This window comes from Mustela lutreola, chromosome 16 (assembly GCF_030435805.1).
Source record: "Mustela lutreola isolate mMusLut2 chromosome 16, mMusLut2.pri, whole genome shotgun sequence".
In the NCBI taxonomy this organism is placed as follows: Eukaryota; Metazoa; Chordata; class Mammalia; order Carnivora; family Mustelidae; genus Mustela; species Mustela lutreola.
Window position 1 is genome coordinate 56,215,731 of NC_081305.1, and position 21,161 is coordinate 56,236,891.

At 60.4% G+C, this 21,161-nt stretch overlaps 1 protein-coding gene across 1 annotated transcript; it reads left to right on the plus strand.

The window, feature by feature from the left end:
• Nucleotides 1–1,545: 1,545 nt before the first annotated feature.
• Nucleotides 1,546–19,765, plus strand: LMTK3 (lemur tyrosine kinase 3). The gene is made up of 15 exons (XM_059152130.1): nucleotides 1,546–1,890; nucleotides 2,800–2,933; nucleotides 3,188–3,338; nucleotides 3,848–3,924; nucleotides 4,398–4,516; nucleotides 7,948–8,035; nucleotides 8,376–8,524; nucleotides 8,930–9,014; nucleotides 9,095–9,216; nucleotides 9,378–9,527; nucleotides 9,952–12,476; nucleotides 15,007–15,422; nucleotides 16,629–16,764; nucleotides 17,001–17,138; nucleotides 19,253–19,765. Exons 1-15 carry the CDS (start codon nucleotides 1,815–1,817, stop codon nucleotides 19,267–19,269), a joined length of 4,383 nt encoding a protein of 1,460 aa, XP_059008113.1. The 5' UTR covers nucleotides 1,546–1,814; the 3' UTR covers nucleotides 19,270–19,765.
• The last annotated feature ends 1,396 nt before the right edge of the window (nucleotides 19,766–21,161 follow it).

The window sequence follows — 21,161 nt, forward strand, 5'->3', positions numbered from 1 at the left end:
GTTCCAGTTCCCAGATCCGCCCCTGCCCGTCTGGGGCAGGCGACCGCACTTCGCCCTGACTCAGTTTCCTCATCTGTACTATGGGGCTGATCAAAGTACCCGTCTCAGAGCGCTGTTGTGTAAAGCGCTGAGAACGCTGCCCGACGTAGAGTGAATGGTCAGAAGAATAAATCAATAAAATAAACTATGATTATGTATCTTGTATGAAGGAGGCGTCGATGGCTATGTCATGCCGTGTAACCTCTTAGGAAATGTGGATATTTGTGATGTGCGCGTTTCTGTAAGTGTAGTGTGTGTCCGCATCTCGGTATGTGTTCCCCTGTGTATTTAGGTATGTGATGTGTGCAAATAATGGGCAATGTGTCTTTGTGACCTTGTGTGTAACGTGTGTGTATTTGTAATGTGTCTGTCCATGTGTTTAAGTATGTGATATGTGTATATTTGCGTCTACGTATCTGAGGTGTGTGTGTTTATGTATAATCCCTATGACTATGTTTAGAAATGTATCTGTGTGTATTTTTGTATATGATTTGTGTAGCTTTGTATGTATGTGTAATTCTTTGAATGTGTTGTGTCTCTATGCACGTGTGAGTTGTGGCTATCCACGCGTATCTGGGTATGGGATATGGGTCTGTGTGTTCAGGGAAGTCAAGCGTGGGTTTGTGTATCTTTTAGGTACCTGTGAATATGTGTGTGTTGTGTGTGTTGTCATGTTTGTGATACATGTCTCTTCTTGATCTGCTGTGTGTCTTCATGTATTCATGGTATGTGTATCTATCTGTGTTGAGTGTATGTCATGTGTGTGTGTCTGTGTGTGTATCTGTGAAAGTGATGCCTGTGTGTATGTGTGTGATGTGTCTGTGTGTCCGTGTATGTGAGGTTGGTATTGATGGGTGTTCTTTGTTGCCCATTTGTGGAAGGTCTACATGTTGTGACTGTGTGCCTTGGCAAGTCCCCCATGGGGTCTGCTGGATCTTTGTCTGTGGTGTAGGTGTCTGTGGATTTGGGGCTTGACTTTGTGGCATGTGTGGGTCTTTGTGATGCTTTTCTGTTCTTGTGTGATGGGGTGCATCTGTGCCGGGGGCCTGCTGGCCGGTGCGTACCCAGTGCAGCCCGTCGTCCCTGCGTCTTTGTGTGTGACGTGTACGTGTCCCCGTCTGCCGATGGCTGTCCACCTTTGTATGCGATGTGCTTGTCTATGAGGGTCTCTGCGATGTGTGTCAGGCGTGTGTGGGCTATGTGCGCCTCCCCGACATCTGCGTCTCGGCGTGGAGCACACGTGTCCATGCTGGTAGTGTGTCACAGCAGTGTCCGGGCCAGGCGCTGTGGGCCCTGCGCCCCCCACAAGGGTCTGCTGGTCCCTGTCTGTCTCTCCTCCTCCCCTCCCTCCTGGCAGCCAATGCTACTGGGGAGCCAGTTGCCATGACGACGCTCCATCCTCCCTCCATCCTCCCTCCTCCCACCCTTCCTCTGACAGGCTCTCTGCTCCCCCAATCCTGGCTGCCCTCGGGGGCGGGGCCCTCATTCTCCCCCCCATCCTACCCTCTCCCCCCCACCCCAGCAACCCTGGCTCCCCAGCTCCTCTCCTCTGTCCGCCTCTCCATCCCTTCATCTGTCTGTCCCTTCAAAGAGGGGGAGGGGGGTACCTGAGCCAGTAAGCAGCCCCTCCCTCCCCCTGTCCTGCGTCTCCTGCCCCTCTCCTGGGCCGGGGGGAGGCCAGGGTCGCGCGGGTCCCCATGGCTGGGGGCTGAGGGCCCGCCCCCCCCCTCCTCCCCAGCCGCCACCACCTCCACCTCCCTTCCATCCTCGACAAGATGCCTGGCCCCGGCGCCTTCATCCTCCTCGCGGCCGTCTCCGCCTCCGGCTGCCTGGCATCTCCGGCCCACCCCGGTGAGTCTGTCCGGCCATCCAGCTGTCCGGCCATCCGGCTGTCCGGCAGCCCCCACCCCCACCCCGGGCCTGCCCGGGGGTCTGTCCGCGGCGCCCCGGCTCCATCACCTGCGTGCGCGTCTCCCCGCAGCCAAGCCGGGGCCTGGAGAGCCGCGGGGACGGTGCGGCTGTCAGCAGGGCCTGTGGGAGGAAGGCTGGGGGCTGGGTGGGGAGGGGGTCCGTTTGGGCAACATGTGTGTGTGCACACACGCATATGTGTGTGCAGGTGTGTGCAGGGAGCCGGGAAGGACGGGGCCTCTGGGAGAATTGGGGGCAGAGGGAAGGAATACTATTTCTAAGGGGGACACAGCATAGGAGGCTGCCTCTAGCTTTTGGGGGAGACCCAGAGCTTGCGGAGTTTCCCTTCACAGGGGCTTGGGCTGGGGACAGAGGACATGTGTGCTCCCCGAGGCCCTAAAAGAGACAGGCCTCAACCCCCGTAACGAGGGGATTCCAGCGCGGGGCAAAGACTCTTCTCCCCGCCTGCAGCTGGGGGGCTCATCCTCTTGCCCAAATAGGGGGTAACGAGACTGTCCGTTGGAGTGTATTTTAAAATCTGAGAGCTCCAGGCTCCACTATGACACCTCCTTCCCTCAGTCCTCACTGGAATTCATCCAGGCCTGCGGTGGGGTGATGGGGGGGGTCCCAGATTGGGGCGAGAGGAGGGACCCCACCCCCAACACAACCACCTGAGAGGGCCTTAAACTACAACTCCCACAATGCTGGAGGCCATCCGGCTCCTCTGTCAAGGAGTCCCTGGTTGCAGAGCATTATGGGAACTGTAGTCAATCCTGGACAGGATGGGAGGGGCAAGGATTCTGGGAGCTTAGGGCTTGAAGCCGGGACCCCAACCCAGCCCTGTGCCCACAGATGGATTCGCCCTGGGCCGGGCCCCTCTGGCTCCTCCCTACGCCGTGGTCCTCATTTCCTGCTCCGGCCTGCTGGCCTTCATCTTTCTACTCCTCACCTGTTTGTGTTGCAAACGGGGTGATGTCGGCTTCAAGGTGAGGTGCATGCGGGGGTTCTAGTGGGGAGGAAGACTCCCGCAAGGCCTTTGCCCCCCGAGCCCAGGTGGCTGGTGGGGGAGAGAGGCAGTAAGTCTGAGAGCACCTTCTGGCCTGAAGTTCTGGCCAATCCGGAGTGCTGGCATGATCAATCGGGGGACAGTTATCAGAAAGACGGGGAAACACACAATCGAGAAGGGTGATGGCGTGTCTCAGCCTTGTGTTCTCCCACCCCTTACCTCTCCCGGCCCCAGGAGTTTGAGAACCCTGAAGGGGAGGATTGCTCTGGGGAGTACACTCCCCCCGCGGAGGAGACCTCCTCCTCACAGTCGCTGCCTGATGTCTACATTCTCCCGCTGGCTGAGGTCTCCCTGCCGATGCCTGCCCCGCAGCCTTCTCACTCAGGTACTTCCACACCTTGACTAGGATGGTCCCACGGGACAGGGGGCAAGTCCCGAGAGTCTTCCTCAGGGGCCAGGGAGCTGAGGTCCCCCGCAGCCAAGGGGAAAGACAGAGGTGGGAGCCGCAGAATCTTGGAAGCGGCCTATAGGGAGTCAGAGAGCATCTTGGTAGAAGCTATTGCTTCATCCAAAGCCAGATTTGGGGATTCTTGTGGGGCAATCGGTGGTGAGATCAGCGTAGATCTCAGTCTCAAAGGCAGCCAATGGCAGGTTGAAGTCAAGTCACAGGATCTTGAAACGCTAAAGGGAGGGATGGATTGGATGCCGGGAACTTGCGGGCAGCCAATAAGGAGGCTGAGATCCATCAGGGAATGTTGGGGCAGCCAATGAAAAAAGACTGGTATCGGCTTTGACCCCAGTCCTCACTGAATTGGAAGGGGGTGGTGATGGTGGCACTTGGGAGGGGAGAGAGGCTAAGGGGCCTCCCCTTTTTGCCCCCTCCCCACTCCCCAGACATGACCACCCCCCTGGGCCTTAGCCGCCAGCACCTCAGCTACTTACAAGAGATTGGGAGTGGCTGGTTTGGGAAGGTGAGTGGGGCTGGGGGTGGGAGGGAGGGGGGTCCATATGATCCAGGGCTGTGCTCCTCTTCTGTGTCCATTCCCCCACCCCCCCACGCCCTGCTCCCACCACTTCTCATCTGTTCCCTGCCCCTCAGCCCACCCAGCGTCCTCGTCTCTGTCCACCTCTCACCTGCTCCCACCTGCTCCATCCCCCCACACCTGTCAGTCAGCGCCTCCCTCCTCACTCCATTGACCACTCTGCCTCGCCACCTGGCTCTCCACGCGTCCGTCTGTCCATCCTTCCATCCGTCCCTGCATCCATCGGACTCTGGGCCCGTGAGTCTCACTCTGCATCTGTTGTTGGGGGACAAGGGCGGTGGGATCTGAAGGGAGAAGTCGGATAGAAGGGGGAAGCTGGAGCCATGCCGCGGGGTGGAGATGGTCCCGGGGCTGGGCCTGGGGCACATGCAGGCACTGACTCCCTGGTCTCCCTTGGCCAGGTGATCCTGGGAGAGATTTTCTCTGACTACACCCCAGCCCAGGTTGTGGTGAAGGAGCTCCGAGCCAGTGCTGGGCCCCTGGAGCAGCGCAAATTCATCTCGGAGGCACAGCCCTACAGGTACCGGGGACTCTGGCGGCCCCAAGCTCCGGGTTTGCTTCTCAGGGAGGTGCCGTTAGGGAGTGGGAGGAGTCTCGCGTGCGGTCAAACCAGGTTTGAATCCTGGGTCTACTTCTTCCTGGTTGTGAGACTTGATGGACAGCATTTGCTTCTCTGAGCCTCGGCTTCCTCCTTGGGGCAGAGTCAGGGATATATTAAAGGAGGGGCAGGATGATGAGGGTGAGGGGAGGGCACGGAAGGTGAGCTAGAGGGCTGCCCTTCTCCACTCTGAACCTCAGAATCTTCATCTAGGTAGTGAGTCTGAGAAGCCCAAACGTCCTCATGTAGAGGGCAGCTGAGAGGATGTGAGATTTTGTGTTAAGCACTGGGTACATAGGGGTTGTTCCCGGCTTCAGGTCCCTGCTTGTGGGTGAGGAAAGCATCATGGACCCAAAATGGCCCTGAGGAGCTTCCACACCTCACCTCCCACCCCTACTGGACTCTTAGGTCTGGGAAGGCAGGACCCTGTCCCTTCCCTGCTTGGTTTCCCCTCCACTCTAAGGACTTCTAGATAAGAACTAGATGAACATTTGCTGCATAAATGTCTCGTGAGGTAGTAATTGCCCCATCGGAGAACCTTTTTCAAACAGTTGTAAAAGTGAGGCATACCCTGAGCCATACAGACACCGGACTTTACCACCCTCATGCTCTTCAATCTCCCATGGCTCCCTATTGCCTGCAGAACAAAGTCCCATGCCTCTGTACAGCCCACACACCCTGCAAGGTCTGCCCCTACTCCCTTCCTGCCCCTGGGCCCCTTGGCCCAGCCATCCTGGCCTCTTCACTGATCCTTTCCCATAACAGTCTCTTTCCTGCCTCAGGACCTTTGTCCTTACTGTTCCCTCTGACTAGGATATCATTCCTGGCTCACTCACCCCCAGCTTCAGATAGTGGGCTCCTTTCCCCTCCTCAGGTCCTGGTCAGAAAGGCCTGCCCTTACACACACGCGCACACACACACACACACACACACACATGTAAGGAGGGCCCTTGGCTGTTCCATCACACCAATTCGTTCATTTTCTTCCTAACACGTATTTCATTGGCTGGCTTGTTTGCCTGCCTCTCCCTAGACCCGTGCTGGCAAACACTAGCCACATATGGCTATTTAAATTTATGTTAAATAAAATGAAATCAAATGAAAAATTCATTTCCTTAGCTACACGCAGCACATCGCAAGGGCTTAGTAGCCACATATGGCCAGTGGCTCCCATGTGCGACAGCTCAGATCTAGAACATTTCCACCTTCGCAGAAGGTTCTGGTGGAGAGCGCAGGATGACACTGGCAGCTCGGAATGGGGGGCGTCCTTCCACCCTGTGTAGATGCTTACTCAGAGAGCCAGCAACCTGGGACCAAGTCCCCACAAAACCACTGTTACCAGCTGTGTGACCTTGGGCCAATCGCTTTACTTCTCTGAGCCTCTATTTCCTCTGGATTCAATGGGAAACACCATCCTGCCCACCGGGGTGACAGAAGAGTATCCGATAGCAGAAGTGGCCAGCCTGGGCTCAGACTAGTAGGGGTCCAAGCCTTCCTCCATATCTGCCAACCTAAATCCCACCTTCAGAGCTCCAGCTGTCCCTCAAGTCCCCAGGACACACCGAGCAATTTATGACCACTTTGTTCTCGTGACCAGGCAGGAGTGCGAGGCACAGTCCTCCCAGGTGGAGAAGGTTGGAACTCGGGCGGTGAGGCTGGGCACCAGCCCCACCGCACACCAGTGGCCCCTGCCCCTGGCCCGACCGGAGTGGGAAAATTTCTCACTATACCCTGAAAGCCGGGCATGTTTTCACCTTTCTCCAGACCCCCAGGCTGGGAATCAGGACAAAAGCCTTCACTGGGCCCATTTTCATTGCACCTCCCCACCCCGCCCCCACCGTCTAGGCACTGGGGACACAGCCACCTACACAGAAAGTCCCCAAATTCTCGTCCTAGCAGGGCTCCCCCCCTAGTGGAGGAAATCTGCAATGGACAAATGAAGAAGGAAATTTTAAGAAGAAAATGTCAGAGACTGACAAGTGCCAGGAGGAAAGCTCTGGAGGATCCTGGGGGAGGCGGGGTTGACTGGGAGGGATCGGTGGCGCAGGCCTGGTGGGAAGCATGTTCCAGGCAGAGGGAAGAGCAGCTGCAAAGGTGGGAAGGCAGGAAAATGTGGGGCGATATGAGAATCAAACAGTGTGTTAACATGGGAACGGAAAAGCCGTAATAATAGCAAGGATCGTCCACTGTGTGGCAGCTTCTCCCTGGTCTCATGAAATTCCTCTTCACTACTGTTTGAGGGAGTTACTACAGCTGTGCCCATTTTACAGCTGAGGAAAACTGAGGCAGGAAGAGGTGAAGTTATTTCTCTGGGGTTACACACCTGCCAAAGATGGACACAGGGGGCGCCCGGCCGGCTCAGTGGGTGGAGCATCTGACTCTATTTTTTTTTTTTCCTTAAGATTTATTTATTAGAGAGAGAGAGAGCATATAAGCAGAGAAGGGCAGAGTGAGAGGGACAGAGTATACCAAGCAGGCTCCACGCTCAGCCCTGATGCAGGGCTCCATCCCACCACCCTGAGATCTCCACCTGGGCTGAAATCAAGGGTGGGTCGCTTAACCCACTGAGTCACCCAGGTGCCCCAGAGCATGCGACTCTTGATCTCGGGGTCATGAGTTCAAGTCCCACGTTTGGGGTAGAGATGACTTAAAAAAAAAAAAAAAAGTGGACTCAGGATTCAACCCTCCCCTTGCCCCCCAGCCTGACTCTTACCCACAGTGTGAGGCTAAAAGAGGGGGCTTGAGGGCGGTGACGTTTCTTGGGGAAATGATGTTGAAGCCGAGGACTGAGGGAGGGGGAGGACTGCTGAGTGGAAGCAGAACCGCAAAGGCCTGCGGTCTCAGTGGGTGCCTGTGTGTTTGGGGAGATGCGTGGGGCGTGGTGGGGACAAGTGATGCTGAGGAAGGGCAGGACACACCCAGGATCAAGACTTGCTCCGTCCTCGGGTGATCGGGAGCCACGGAGGGCTTTGTGCAGCGAATGGCATGTCAGAGACAGACCGGAGGCAGGGAGGAAGCTGAGAAGAGAGGCCAGGAGATGAAGAAGCTCCAGCCAGGCTTGGGGGAGGGGGTGTGTGCGGGGGTGGGGGGGTGGGGGGTGAGGTGAAGACGCAGGAGGGCAAGGAGGCACCTGGGGGTCTGGCCTGGGAACTGGGGAGGAGTGGGGTGGTCCTGAGATGGGGACCCGGGGTAGGAAGCTGTGTGTTGAGGGAGCGTGAGTGTGGGGGTGTGGCCGGGAGCCGGGAGGTGGAGCAACATTTTGGTGTTGCGGGGAGGCTGGGGCGAGACAGGGGTCTGCGGTGGGACGGTGGCGGCTGTGCCCTGACCCTGCCGCCTCCCCACCCTGACCCCAGGAGCCTGCAGCACCCCAACGTCCTCCAGTGCCTGGGCGTCTGTGTGGAGACACTGCCCTTTCTGCTGATTATGGAATTCTGTCAACTGGTGAGGGTCTGCGGAGGGAGGGCGGGGTGGCGGGCTGGACGGGTTGAGGGCTGCCAGCAAGCCTGGGGGCCTGGGAATCTTTGGCAAAAACACGCGCGACGTGCGCTAACGTTTCCTGAGCGCTCACTGTGGAAGAGCGCTCGCTCGGTTGGCGCAGTCAACTAGCATGCGAGGTGGGTTCTCTTGTTGTGCCCTTTTAAGCCTCAGGGGAAACAGGCTCAGAGGGACTGCCCCCTGCGTGCAGAGGCCGCCCCCCCATCCTCACCTCGGATAGGCGGGATGAGTGGATCCCTGGAAGGGGGGGGGGGTCGTACTGACCCCATCCTGTCCTCCCTCCCAGGGGGACCTGAAACGTTACCTCCGGGCCCAGAGACCCCCTGAGGGCCTGTCCCCTGAGCTGCCCCCTCGAGACCTGCGGACACTGCAGAGGATGGGCCTGGAGATCGCCCGCGGGCTGGCACATCTCCACTCCCACAACTACGTGCACAGGTGGCTGCCGGGGGGTCCACGGGGAAGAGTGTGTGTGGGGTACTACTTAAAGGAGGCAGGCGAGGCTATGAGGGTGGGAGGCAGAGCCGCAAGGAAGGGGCTCAACTACGGGAGAAAGCGAGTCAGGAGGGGAAGAACCTGGAGGGGAGGGGTCGGAAGAGGAGCGGGAGGAATCAGGAGAGGGGAGTGGAATCAGGAGAGGAGGAGTCTTAGGGGAGAGGGGGAGGAGCCAGAGGGGAGGGGAGGAGTCAGGAGAGGAAGATGCATGGAGAGGCGGGGCAGGGGAGGAGAAAAGCAAGGAAGGGAGAAGGGGCGGAGCCTACAAGGTGGGCGCTGTGCAGGCGAGGCGGGCAGTCGGTCTCAGGCTGTCCCCCGTCTAGCTTCACGTCCTTGCCCCGCCCCCAGCGACCTGGCCCTGCGCAACTGCCTGCTGACCTCTGACCTCACCGTGCGCATCGGAGACTATGGGCTAGCCCACAGCAACTACAAGGTGGGGGCTGCCCTCCGTCAGGGCGGGGGGCGGGGGAAGGCCCCCCGACCCGCCTGACCCGGCTCCGGCCCGCCCCCCAGGAGGACTACTACCTGACCCCCGAGCGCCTGTGGATCCCGCTGCGCTGGGCGGCGCCTGAGCTCCTTGGGGAGCTGCATGGGACCTTCATGGTGGTGGACCAGAGCCGCGAGAGCAACATCTGGTGAGAGGGTCCTCCTGCCCCGGTGCCCGCGTGCAGCCTAGGGCGGCGAGGAAGGGGGAAGGGTCACGGGTCCTGTGGCTGTGGAAACGGAGGCCGGAGGGGAGGCCCCCAGGCGGGGCAGGGCCAGGCTCTGACCTCTCTATGCCCTCTGCTCCCCGCAGGTCCCTGGGGGTGACCCTGTGGGAACTCTTTGAGTTTGGGGCACAGCCCTACCGACACCTGTCAGACGAGGAGGTCCTCGCCTTCGTGGTCCGCCAGCAGCACGTCAAGCTGGCCCAGCCGAGGCTCAAGTTGCCTTATGCAGACTACTGGTGAGGGCAGGGCCTTACCCCCAACCCCTGACCCTCCCAGCTCACCCCAGGATGTCCCAGAGCCTCTCACCTCTCGGCACATCACCCCCAGCCTCACTCAGCACTCGCTATGCCCCACCCCTGTTTTCTGCTTGGAGGTATCTGCCCCTTGAAAGGGGCAATCCTGAGGCAAGACTGGTACTTGAACCCTAGTTTCTCCACTGCTGAAACACCCCTGCCGCTTGCTTGTCTCTGATTCCAGAACTCACAGCCCAGAGAAGGAGGCCGCCTAGCTATCATTTCTTTACATCTGCCTTACTGTCTGTCCCCCCCCAGGACCCCTCCTCCACCACCCCATCTGTCCTACACATGCCCTGGGTCTCTCCCTGCCCCCTCCACACACCTTCAACTCTACCTTACTCACCTGTGCCTCCCCCTCCCCCAGGTATGATATCCTGCAGTCCTGCTGGCGGCCACCTGCCCAGCGCCCCTCGGCCTCTGATCTTCAGCTGCAGCTCACCTACCTGCTCTCTGAGCGTCCCCCACGACCCCCGCCCCCACCCCCCCCACCCCGAGACGGTCCCTTCCCCTGGCCCTGGCCCCCGCAGCACAGTGCACCCCGCCCGGGGACCCTTTCCTCCCCATTCCCCCTCCTGGATGGCTTCCCCGGGGCCGACCCTGACGATGTGCTCACGGTCACTGAGAGCAGCCGTGGCCTCAACCTTGAGTGCCTGTGGGAGAAGGCGCGGCGGGGGGCTGGCCGCGGTGGGGGGGCACCTCCTTGGCAGCCGGCATCCGCGCCCCCGGCCCCCCATGCCAACCCCTCCAACCCTTTCTATGAGGCGCTGTCCACGCCCAGCGTCCTGCCGGTCATCAGCGCCCGCAGCCCCTCGGTGAGCAGCGAGTACTACATCCGCCTCGAGGAGCATGGCTCCCCGCCCGAGCCCCTCTTTCCCAATGACTGGGACCCTCTGGACCCAGGAGTGCCTGCCCCTCAGGCCTCCCAGGCCCCTTCCGAGGTCCCCCAGCTGGTGTCCGAGACCTGGGCCTCCCCTCTCTTCCCTGCAGCTCGGCCCTTCCCGGCCCAGTCCTCGGCATCAGGCAGCTTCCTCCTGAGCGGCTGGGACCCCGAGGGCCGAGGTGCCGGGGAGACCCTGGCGGGAGACCCTGCCGAGGTGCTGGGGGAGCGGGGTACCGCCCCGTGGGCAGAAGAGGAGGAGGAGGAGGAGGAGGGCAGCTCCCCGGGGGAAGACAGCAGCAGCCTTGGGGCTGGCCCCAGCCGCCGGGGCCCCCTACCCTGTCCCCTATGCAGCCGAGAGGGGGCCTGCTCCTGCCTGCCCCTGGAGCGGGGGGAAGCCGTTGCTGGCTGGGGGGGCCACCCCGCTCTTGGCTGTCCCCATCCCCCAGAGGACGACTCGTCCCTGCGGGCAGAGCGGGGCTCCCTAGCCGACCTGCCCCTGGCCCCCCCCACCTCGGCCCCCCCCGAGTTTCTGGACCCCCTTATGGGGGCGGCGGCGCCCCAGTACCCCGGGCGGGGGCCACCTCCCGCTCCCCCCCCCCCGCCGCCACCTCCCCGGGTCCCCGCGGACCCAGCTGTGTCCCCCGACCCTCCCTCAGCCGTGGCCAGTCCCGGCTCAGGCCTGTCGTCTCCGGGCCCCAAGCCGGGGGACAGCGGCTACGAGACCGAGACCCCTTTTTCCCCCGAGGGAGCCTTCCCAGGCGGGGGGGGAGCCGAGGAGGAAGGGGTCCCTCGACCACGGGCTCCCCCCGAGCCCCCCGACCCAGGAGCGCCCCGGCCACCCCCAGACCCGGGTCCCCACCCACTGCCGGGGACCCGGGAGAAGCCGACCTTCGTAGTTCAAGTGAGCACCGAGCAGCTGCTGATGTCCCTGCGGGAGGACGTGACAAGGAACCTCCTGGGGGAGAAGGGGGCAAACCCCCGAGAGACGGGACCCAGGAAGGTGGGGAGAGGCCCCGGGAACAGAGAGAAAGCCCAGGGCCCGAGCAGGGACCCCACAGTCCTGGGCAGCGGGAAGAAAGCCCCAAGCCTGAACGAGGACCCGAGCCTCCCCATGAACGGGGTGACAGTGTTGGAGAACGGGGGCCAGAGAGCCCTGGGCATCGAGGAGAAGGTGGCAGAGAATGGGGGCCCAGGGACCCCAGAGAGAGAAGAGAAAGTGCTGGAGAAAGTGCTGGAGAATGGGGAGGTGACACCCCCAAGGAGGGAGGAGAAAGTATTGGAGAATGGGGAGCTGAGGTCCCCCGAGAGAGAAGAGAAAGTGCTGGCGAATGGGGGACTGACACCCTCAAAGATCGAGGAGAAGGTGTCAGAGAATGGGGGCCTGAGACTCCCCAGGAACATGGAGAGGTTGCCAGAGACTGGGCCTCGGAGAGCCCCAGGGCTCTGGGAGAAGGTGCCCGAGAGTGGGGTGCCAGCCCCAGAGACCTCGCTGGAGAGAGCCCTCGAGCCCAGCGCAGTGGCCTTGTCCCGGAACGGCGGGGAGACAGCCCCTGGCCCCACTGGCCCAGCCCCCAGGAGCGGGGTGCTGGAACCCGGGACCGAGAGGAGAGCCCCCGAGACTGGGGGGGCACCGAGAGCCCCCGGGGTTGGGAGGCTGGACCTCGGGAGTGGGGGCCGAGCCCCAGTGGGCACGGGGATGGCCCCCGGCGGCGGCCTCGGAAGCGGCGTGGACGCAAAGGCCGGATGGGTAGACAGCACGAGGCCACAGCCGCCGCCGCCGCTGCCGCCGTCGGAAGCACAGCCGAGGAGGCCGGAGCCAGCGCCGCAGAGGGCCAGGCCGGAGGTGGCCTCCTCCGAGGCAGAGCCCGGGGCCCCAGACAGCAGGGCCGGCGGAGACACAGCACCCAGCACAGACGGGGACCCCCCCAAACCCGAGAGGAAGGGCCCCGAGATGCCACGACTGTTCTTGGACTTGGGACCTCCTCAGGGGAACAGCGAGCAGATCAAAGGTGAGGAGGAGGCTGCTGGGAGCAGGGGAGCGAGGTTGGGGGGTCGAGGCCTGGCTCCTTCCGAGGGACATGGCTGAGCTGAGGATCTCGGGTTGCCAGGGAGCAGACAGGTCAGGCTGACCATAATGAGAGCCGGTCCTGGATCCTCCCCACCTGGGCTCAGATCTGGGCTCTGTGGCCCGGGACAAATGACCTTACTTACTTCTGTGTACCTCAGTTTCCCTCCAAAGACAGATGATGAGGATAACTCATCTTCCTAATAGGGCTGAGTGGCTTCAAAATATTAGGACTTCCGAAGACCCTTTGCAATTCCATTAGACTTGGGGGTCTCAAACTCAGATGCCCATGGGGCCAGACAGTATTGGGAAATGAAGGAAGCCATCCAGGAGAGAGGGGGTGAGGAGTTGAAGGAGATGCGGCCGCTTTCCACCTCCAGCCAGCAATGCCCACCTGGCATTGCCACATGGCTGCTTTTCCCTTTTTAACCGAAGTTCTGCGTGTTTTAATGGTTGAAGCCAATTCATGCTTACCTTCTCTTTGTGCCAGGCCCAAGCTACCCAAAGCCAGGGCCCAGGGAATTTCAGACTCTGCCCTGCCCTACACCCAGCGCCCCCCTACCCCATGCTATGGGTGACCTGAAAACTAGAAATGTCTTTTCTGGAAACTGAGTTTTGGTAGGAACACAGAAAGTGTTTTTTGTTGCAGAGGGGGATTGATTTAAGAGAAAGATGAATGGCCCCTCTTGAGTGGTGGGCATAGGGGCTGTGGCTCTACCCAAATCACCCAGAGGCCTGATTTCCTTACGTAGTGATATGAAAGTTCTAAATGGCCACTGGTTTATATTGGTAATCTCACAGCCCCCCATGAGGGAAAGGGTATCCTCTGAGGGAAAGGTCCAGAAGGGGGCTGGGCACAGAACTTTCCTTCCTTTGAGCCCACGGTATTAGAACACTATCCCTTCCTTGAGATTGTTGTGGGGAATTTGTGACCAGCTGTGTCAGGAAGGGCTCCAGACAGCAGGAAAATATCAAGGGATGAGCAGCTAAGATGCTTCAGAGGATTGTGGGAGGAGGGGGGCACCGGGAGGGTGTTGCTGGGTGGGAAGATGCTGGGAATAGCCTGCTTAAAAAAAAAAAAAAAAAAAAAAAAGTGCATGACCTCCTACTTATCCTTCAAGACCCCACTCAAATTTCCCCTTCCCTGGGAAGCCTTCCTGATTTCCAAAGGCTATCACCTTGTCCTTCCTGAGAGCTCCTTGAGAGCTCCCTCACAGCCCCCAAACCCATCGCCCTGAGATGGATGGTCAAGGAAGGCCTCAAGGAGGTGACTTTTGAGCAGATGTGAAGGAAGTAAGCTGGGTGGTCATTGGGGGAAGGGTGTTTTGGGTGGGGGGCACCTAGATGGGCACTAACTTGGCATGCTTGGGGAAAAGCAAGAGGCCAGTGAAGCTGGGATGGAATGAACGAAGGGAGGAGAGCGACCCCATCCACACCCAGTCTTTTTCCCTGCTCTGCCTTGACCCTCTTGTCATCCCCACCCTTGCCCCCACAGGGCCTGTCCCACATTTACTGGTGCACTAATGGAGGAATGAGTGGCCCCTGTTAATTTCCTGGTGAGGGGACAGAGACTCAGAGAGGTGGATTTCCTTGCCCAGGGGGAAAAAAGTGAGCAAGTAGGCTTGGGATTTGAAGCCAGGTTTCCTCCTCCAGGGACCTGGAGTCCTTACCTTCTTTTTAGCAGGCCGAGATCAGGGAGTCTTAGAAGTGGGGGAAAAGAAACCTTGAGATGATTAGACACTCCAGTTTTGTCTGGCAGTTGAGGACCAGAGAGGGAAAGTACCTTGGTCAACATCACATAGCACAGAACATTCATTCATTAATCCCACAAATATTGCCTGAGTACTTCTGAGTGCTTGGGGATGCAGCCAGAACGAGCCCGAGTCAAGTCCGTTCTGTGGCAAGGCAAACATGAATCACATGACCACAGAAATACAGCTACACACTGAGCTCATCTGCTTGGAAGGAGCAGCTTGATGCTATGGGGGTGCAGAGCTGGTGGCCTTGCCTGACCTTTGGGGAGAACTCTGAAGGCTTGAAAGCCCAGACCAGAGCTAGGGGTTGAATAGGACTTGAACCAGAAAAGGAGCTTCTGGGCAGAAGGAACAGCCTGTGCAAAGGCTCAGAGGTGGGAGCAATAGGGAGGTGGCCCAAGTGGCTCGCTGGGTGAGGTGAGGAACAGAGCCCTAAGAAATCAGCGGGGCCAGGGCACTAGGGCCTTGGGCCGCAGAGAGAAGTGGGGGCTTTGTGATGCGGACTCTGGGGGAGTCATGGAGAGGGGTTAACCCCTGGAGTAGGGGGAAGATCTCTCCTACTCTGCGTGGAGAAAGGCCCCAGAGCAGCCCTTTGCTTCACAAGAGGGGAAACTGAGGCCCATACTGGGGCCCGATACTACCCGAGGATACACAGCAGGGCAGGAGGGCATGCCTCAGTTTCCCCGGGAGCAGAGGCTCACCGGGTCTCTCCCCTCGCAGCCAAGCTCTCACGGCTCTCTCTGGCGCTGCCGCCGCTCACGCTCACGCCGTTCCCGGGGCCGGGCCCGCGGCGACCCCCGTGGGAGGGCGCGGACGCCGGGGCGGCTGGCGGGGAGGCCGGCGGGGCGGGGTCGCCGGGGCCGGCGGAGGAGGACGGGGAGGACGAGGACGAGGACGAGGAGGAGGAAGAGGAGGCGGTGGCAGCGGGCGCGGCGGCGGGGCCGCGGGGCCCCGGGAGGGCACGGGCAGCCCCGGTGCCCGTCGTGGTGAGCAGCGCCGACGCGGACGCGGCCCGCCCGTTGCGGGGGCTGCTCAAGTCTCCGCGCGGGGCCGACGAGCCCGAGGACAGCGAGCTGGAGAGGAAGCGCAAGATGGTCTCCTTCCACGGGGACGTGACCGTCTACCTCTTCGACCAGGTGCGCTGCCGGGGGCGGGGGGGCGGGGCGCGGGGGCGGGGCGGGGAGGGGCCAGCTGGCCGAGGGCGGAGCTGGGGAATCAGGGCAGGTCTTGGAGACCTTGGGTGTGGGGGCGGTGTCTGGGGAATGGGCCGGGGCATGGAGTGAGGGGTAGGGTGCGTCCTGTGGGGAGGACGCTGGACGGTTGGGGGGGCTGGAGGGTGAAAATGGGTCTGGAAGGACGGTGAGGAGATACCTGGTGGTCGGGGAGGAGTCCGGAGAGGCTAGGGAGAAAGTGCTGAGGAGATTGGGGCGTGGTCTAGACGGCGGGGGCGGGGCCAAGTGAAGTTTGGGGCGGGTTCTGTCGACCTGCGCTCTTGTGGTAGAGGCTAAGGGGCCGGCTCGGGATGAAACGGATTTTACCCACGAGGGGCGGGCCCTGGCGAGGCTGCAGGTAGGGCATAAGAGAAACGGCTTGTAGTGTTAAGATAGAAAGTGCAGGAGCGGGTTCAGAGGTAGACAGAGCTAAGAAACTGCGGTGGGGCTTAGAGAGATGGGTTGAGCATTGTGTTAAGAGTAACTAAGACTGAGAGCATCGTGCTGAAAAGAAACAGGAAAGGCGGGATGATGCTTGTGGATTGGGGCCGAGATGGGTGTGGATGGATCTCGGTCAACCTGGAGCGGGGCACACTGGGATGAAGTCCCGAGATGAGAGTCATGAACAGGGTCCTGGGCCACTGAAGCAAAGGCAGGGTCTGGCGGGCTGGAGCCGGGCCACTTCCGAGTACGGGGCTCAGGGCCTCGGGGGAGGTCGGGATGCGCAGGATGGTAGAAGGGTTTGGAGGACCAGAAGAGTAGGTAGTTCTGCGCCCCGAACTTGAACGCCTGTGGCCGAGATATCGAAAGGAGTTAGGGGTCATGGAGACAAGGCGGGACTTATGGAGATGGTATTGGGTTAGGGGGCTCCCACGAAAGCGTCGCGTTAAGGAGCAAGGAGAGAATTCCTGCGGTGGAGGGGCTTAGCCGTGGGCGGGACTCCAGGGGAGGAGCCTCGGGCCGGGGTGGGGTTAAGGCTGACCTGAGGTTTCGAAGGCAGATCAGGGCCTCCAGCCACCTCGTCAGAGGCTGCGATTGTAAATTGGGGTACCTGAAGCCCCAGAAGTGTTAGCGGGCTTTGTTGCTTGTTGGGTGGCATGTGACGGTTCGCCCCCTAATCCACCTGCACAGGAGACGCCAACCAACGAGCTGAGCGTCCAGGGCCCCCCCGAGGGGGACACGGACCCGTCAACGCCCCCAGCGCCCCCGACGCCTCCCCACCCCGCCACCCCCGGAGATGGGTTTCCCAGCAACGACAGCGGCTTTGGTAAGGGGCGGGGCGGGTCCTGGAGGTGGGGCTGGTCTTGAATGGGCGGAGCTGGGGCGGGGTCTGGAGGCGGGCCAGAGTTGGGGCGCTGTCCACCGTGTAGATTGCTGGAGACAGGTGCCTGTGGAGGGGCGGGGTTGGACAGCTGGAGCTGAAGGTGAGCGGCTCCAGAAGTGCCTGGAGGGTCTGACCGCGTCCTCTCCTCTTCTTTCTCAACACCCCCTTCCCGCCACTAGGAGGCAGTTTCGAATGGGCGGAGGATTTCCCCCTCCTCCCCCCTCCAGGCCCCCCCCTGTGCTTCTCCCGCTTCTCCGTCTCGCCTGCGCTGGAGACCCCGGGGCCCCCCGCCCGGGCCCCCGACGCCCGGCCCGCAGGTACAGTGCTTCAGACCCTCGGGCCTGCCCCCACTTCTGCCTCTCTTTCTCTGTCCCCATCCCTGAATTTACCTGTCTCTTTCTCCTCAGTCTCTCCCCCCCTTCTTCTCTCAGTCAACCCCCACCCAACTCTTGGAACCAGCTCAGACCAGGTCTATCCAACGGATAGACCAGGGCAGTCACGCCCCTTCCCTGAGCCTCAGTTTCCCCTTCTGTAAGGATCCCCTCAGAGTCTGGCTCATCTTTGCCCAGTCTCTTGCCTGGCACTTGTCAGATCCTGATCCCACGTCTGTTTGGGGGCACAGGCTGATCAAAGGCCGACAAAGGGAGAGAAAACCAGTGTGCCCAGAGCTAGTTAGCTGAACTGGAGCAGAGAGAACATGGTCAGGAAGTCCATAGCAATAACAACAACGGCATTACTACTAACAGTAAAAGGCCCTTACAGAGGCCCTATTTTGTGCTTGCACATCTGAGCCGGGAGACTCCTACGGCGACTTGGGCTCTCTGCTGCCCCCTGCTGCCGCTCTAGAGAATACCCCTGGATGCAGAAATTGCGCTGGCCTGAGCAGACGCACATGTTCCCGAGAATAGGGCTGAGAAGGTGGAAAGTAGGAGCATTCCTGCTCCCCCAAATTGTGCCCGAATCCAGTTGTTGGCCCTGCCTGTCCTCGACTCGGTGACCTAGAGCAAGTCACTTTCCCTCTTTGTGCCTCAGTGTCCCCATCTGTAGAATGGGGATGATCCCAGGATCTAACCCAAAATTATTGAGGGGATTGCATAGTTTCATCCTACACACACACAGCCCCACAGACTGGTCATGCGCATGCGCGGTGGTCTCTGGTAGCTCTCACTGCGCTTAACGAAGTAGATACCCATTGAGCATTGCTTAAGTGCGGGTGCTGGGCTGGGCATGCGTGATTCCGTGCTGAGCAAGGTCCATGAGCCCCACAACACCCTACCCCACCCACAGACACTGACCCCCACACTGTCATGGGAAATAAGTGCAAACTCAGGGCTGCTGGAGAAGCAGCTGACAAAGGAAAAGGGCTTCGTCAGTTTGGCCATGCCACTGCATCAAGTACTCGAGGGGCTGGCCGTCATGAACTAGGTGAAGGGGAAGGAGGCGACAGCACGCTAGCAGATGGAACAGCTTGCCCAAGGGCCTGAGGCAAGAGAGAACTTGGCCAGTTCAGGGAACAGAAGGCAAGCGGATGCATCTGCGGGCTACTTAGGGAGTGGGGGGAATGGAGGGTAGGGGGAGAGGGCGGACCCTGTAGGGCTTAAGGGTGGGCTGAAAAGAGGGACTTTGTCCAGGAGGCACTAGGGAGCCATGGGCCAGCTGTGATTAGGGGAAGGGCAGCAGTAGCTGCTGGTGCAGGAAGACCCCTCTGGGGCCATGTGAGGGATCCAACCGGAGGCTGGACAGGAGGCTGGCACCAGCGTCCAGGAAGGAGAGGAGAGTAAGTTGGGATTCGGGGCAGGAAGGACAGGGCCAAGGGCACACTCTTCACTTGGCTCCATCGTCAGATTTCACCTCAAATGTCACTTCCTCTCAGAGGTCTTCTCTGAGGCCCCCGTGAGGACAGAGTGGGGTGGGTCCAGGGCATGAGACACGGCCAAGTGGTGAGTCAGGGCTGAGAGCAGCGGGGGACTAGAGTGCCAGGATGACTTCACCTTTAATCACTAGGAGAGGCAAGGGAGGGTCCAACTGTGCAAAAGCCCAAATCCCTTCACTCGGCCGATGCTTCTGCTACGGCGGGGCAGGGAGGCTGCTGACCTTTCTGTCTCCCAAGACCCTGGCGGGGGTTGCAGGCTGGGCCCCCTTCTGTATGGACTTCTATGCTTGGTGGGGCTCTGCCCACTTACCCCTTGTCTACTGGACCCTACCATGCAAAGGCCCTGGGGTAGGCCCTGGAGCCCAGGAGAAACAGCAAGGAAGCCAGTGTGGCCATGGAGGGGACAGGGTGAGGGGGATGGGGTGGGTGAGGACAGAAACGGGATAGGGCAGGTCATGTGGGGGACCCTGTGTGTCCTGGTGAGGGCTTTGCTTTCACTCCAAGAGAGACAGAAGCTGCGAGCCTGTCTGCCCAGTAAATCATTTCCTCTGTCCTCAGGCCCCGTGGAGAACTGACTCCCCGACGACCCCACCCCCCTGCACCCCCAGAAGAGGGGTTGAGAGTAGAATCCTCTGTGGACGACGGAGCCACTGCCACCACCACAGACACCGCCTCTGGGGAGGCTCCTGAGGCTGGGCCCTCCCCCTCCCCCACCATGTGCCAAACGGGAGGCCCTGGCCCCCCACCCCTTAGCCCCCCAGACGGCTCCCCTGAGCCCCCCGACCCCCTCGGTGCCAAATGAGGCAGGAAAGCCCCTCACCCCTCCCTGAAGAGCCGCCTTTCTCGGAACTGAACTGAACTCTTTCGGGCCTGGAGCCCCTCGGCACAGCGGAGGCCCCCTCCTCACCCACTCCTGGCCCCAGAGAGGGGCTGCAGGCTTCGGGGACCTGGACCCCCATCTCGCGTCTCCCCTGCCCGCCCCAGCCTGGCCCCTGGAGGGGCCTCTAGTTCAAACCTTCGCGTGGCATTTTCACATTATTTAAAAAAGACAAAAACAACTTTTTGGAGGAATGCAGGGCCTGCGTGTGTTTCGGGGCAAAGAGGGGAGGGTCCCGAAGACTTCGCCATCAGCCGCCTGCCGCCCACTTCACAGATGGGAACATGGAGGCTTGGGAAGGTGGAAGCGCTGTGCAGGGGGAGGCCGAGGCTCTGCTTCTCTGGCTCCCGGCTGCGTCTGTTGCTGGCGGCACTGACCTGCGCTAAGAGTTGGCAGGGAGAGGCCAGGGCGGTCGGAAGAGCCCTGTTTGCCCAAGGCGGCTGTGGAGGTGGCCAGAGGCCCTGCGAGGGCCAGAGCTGCGGACGGGGTGCTCAGGAATGACGGGTCAGCACCCACGTGGCTCCTGGCCACATCCCCCACACCTCAGAACAGAGCTGCCCTGTGCCTCCACTGAGGCCACTACCTCCCTGCCCCACAGTGCCTGTACCTCAGTTTACCTGTGTCTGCTTGTGAGCGTCCGCCTGCCAGGACATTCTCATCCCACTTGGCCTGAGTTCTGTGGCCCTCTTCCTAATTCTACTATTTCTTTGTGTTTCTGCATCTGGATGTGTCTCCTCTGTGCCTCCCTGAAGCCTGTGTCTTTCTGCCTTGTCTCTTTGTCCCCGTTTCTTTTTTCTGTTTCTCTGGGGCTCCTGACTGATTCTGCCTCCTGTCTCTCTCCTCTGTTTCTGATCTCCTGCCTTCAACCTATCGCCCCATCCCTTTGGTCCCAAGTTCATTTGCATGTTTGCAGGACTCACTTTGGGTGAGAGCAAGGGAGGGAAGGGACCAGAAGTGGGGACCCAGCATGGGTGCTGCAGACTCCTGGCTTAGGAGTTAAGGGGATGAAGGCATTAGGGTCACTTGTTAAGTCCCAGGGATGGAGAAAGGGAGAGTGAGGATTAGACTCTTGCGTCTTTCTCAGAGGCACTGTGGGAAGACCGGGCTGTGCTTCAGCTGATCTGTGGACACACCTGACCAGGGTGTGTGCTGATGGAGCCAGGACTGGTAGGGTGGTGAGGGCCAGGACTCTGGAGTCTAAGGGAGGAAGAGCAGGGGGCCAGGACTCCTGGGTCTGAGGGAAGAGGGGCTTGGGGCCAGGACTCTTGGGTCTGAAGGAGTCCGGGGCTGGAGGTGAGGACTACTGGGTCTGAGGGAGGAGGGGCTGGGGCAAGACTCCTGGGTCTGAGGGAGGAGGACTATATTACTAGTTCACTGACAGCATCTCTGTTCTGGAGGCTAGAATCCAAGATCAAGATGTCTGCAGGATCTGTTCCTTGTGAGGCTGTGAGGGAGAAACTGTTCCAGGACTGGCCTCACTTCTAGTGGTCGCCAGCCATCTTTGCTCCGTAATGTGTAAAAGCCTCACCCCAATTCTGCCTTTACCTTCACATGTTTTCTCCCTCCCCCATGCGTGTGTCTCTGTGGGTC

Bases quoted from the DNA above. Each gene is read 5' to 3' on its own strand.
- LMTK3 (XM_059152130.1), top strand. From the start codon at position 1,815: ATGCCTGGCCCCGGCGCCTTCATCCTCCTCGCGGCCGTCTCCGCCTCC. The intron at 3,925-4,397 runs GTGAGTGGGGCT...TCCCTTGGCCAG, and splicing joins GGAGTGGCTGGTTTGGGAAG to GTGATCCTGGGAGAGATTTT. The intron at 4,517-7,947 runs GTACCGGGGACT...CCCTGACCCCAG, and splicing joins TCGGAGGCACAGCCCTACAG to GAGCCTGCAGCACCCCAACG.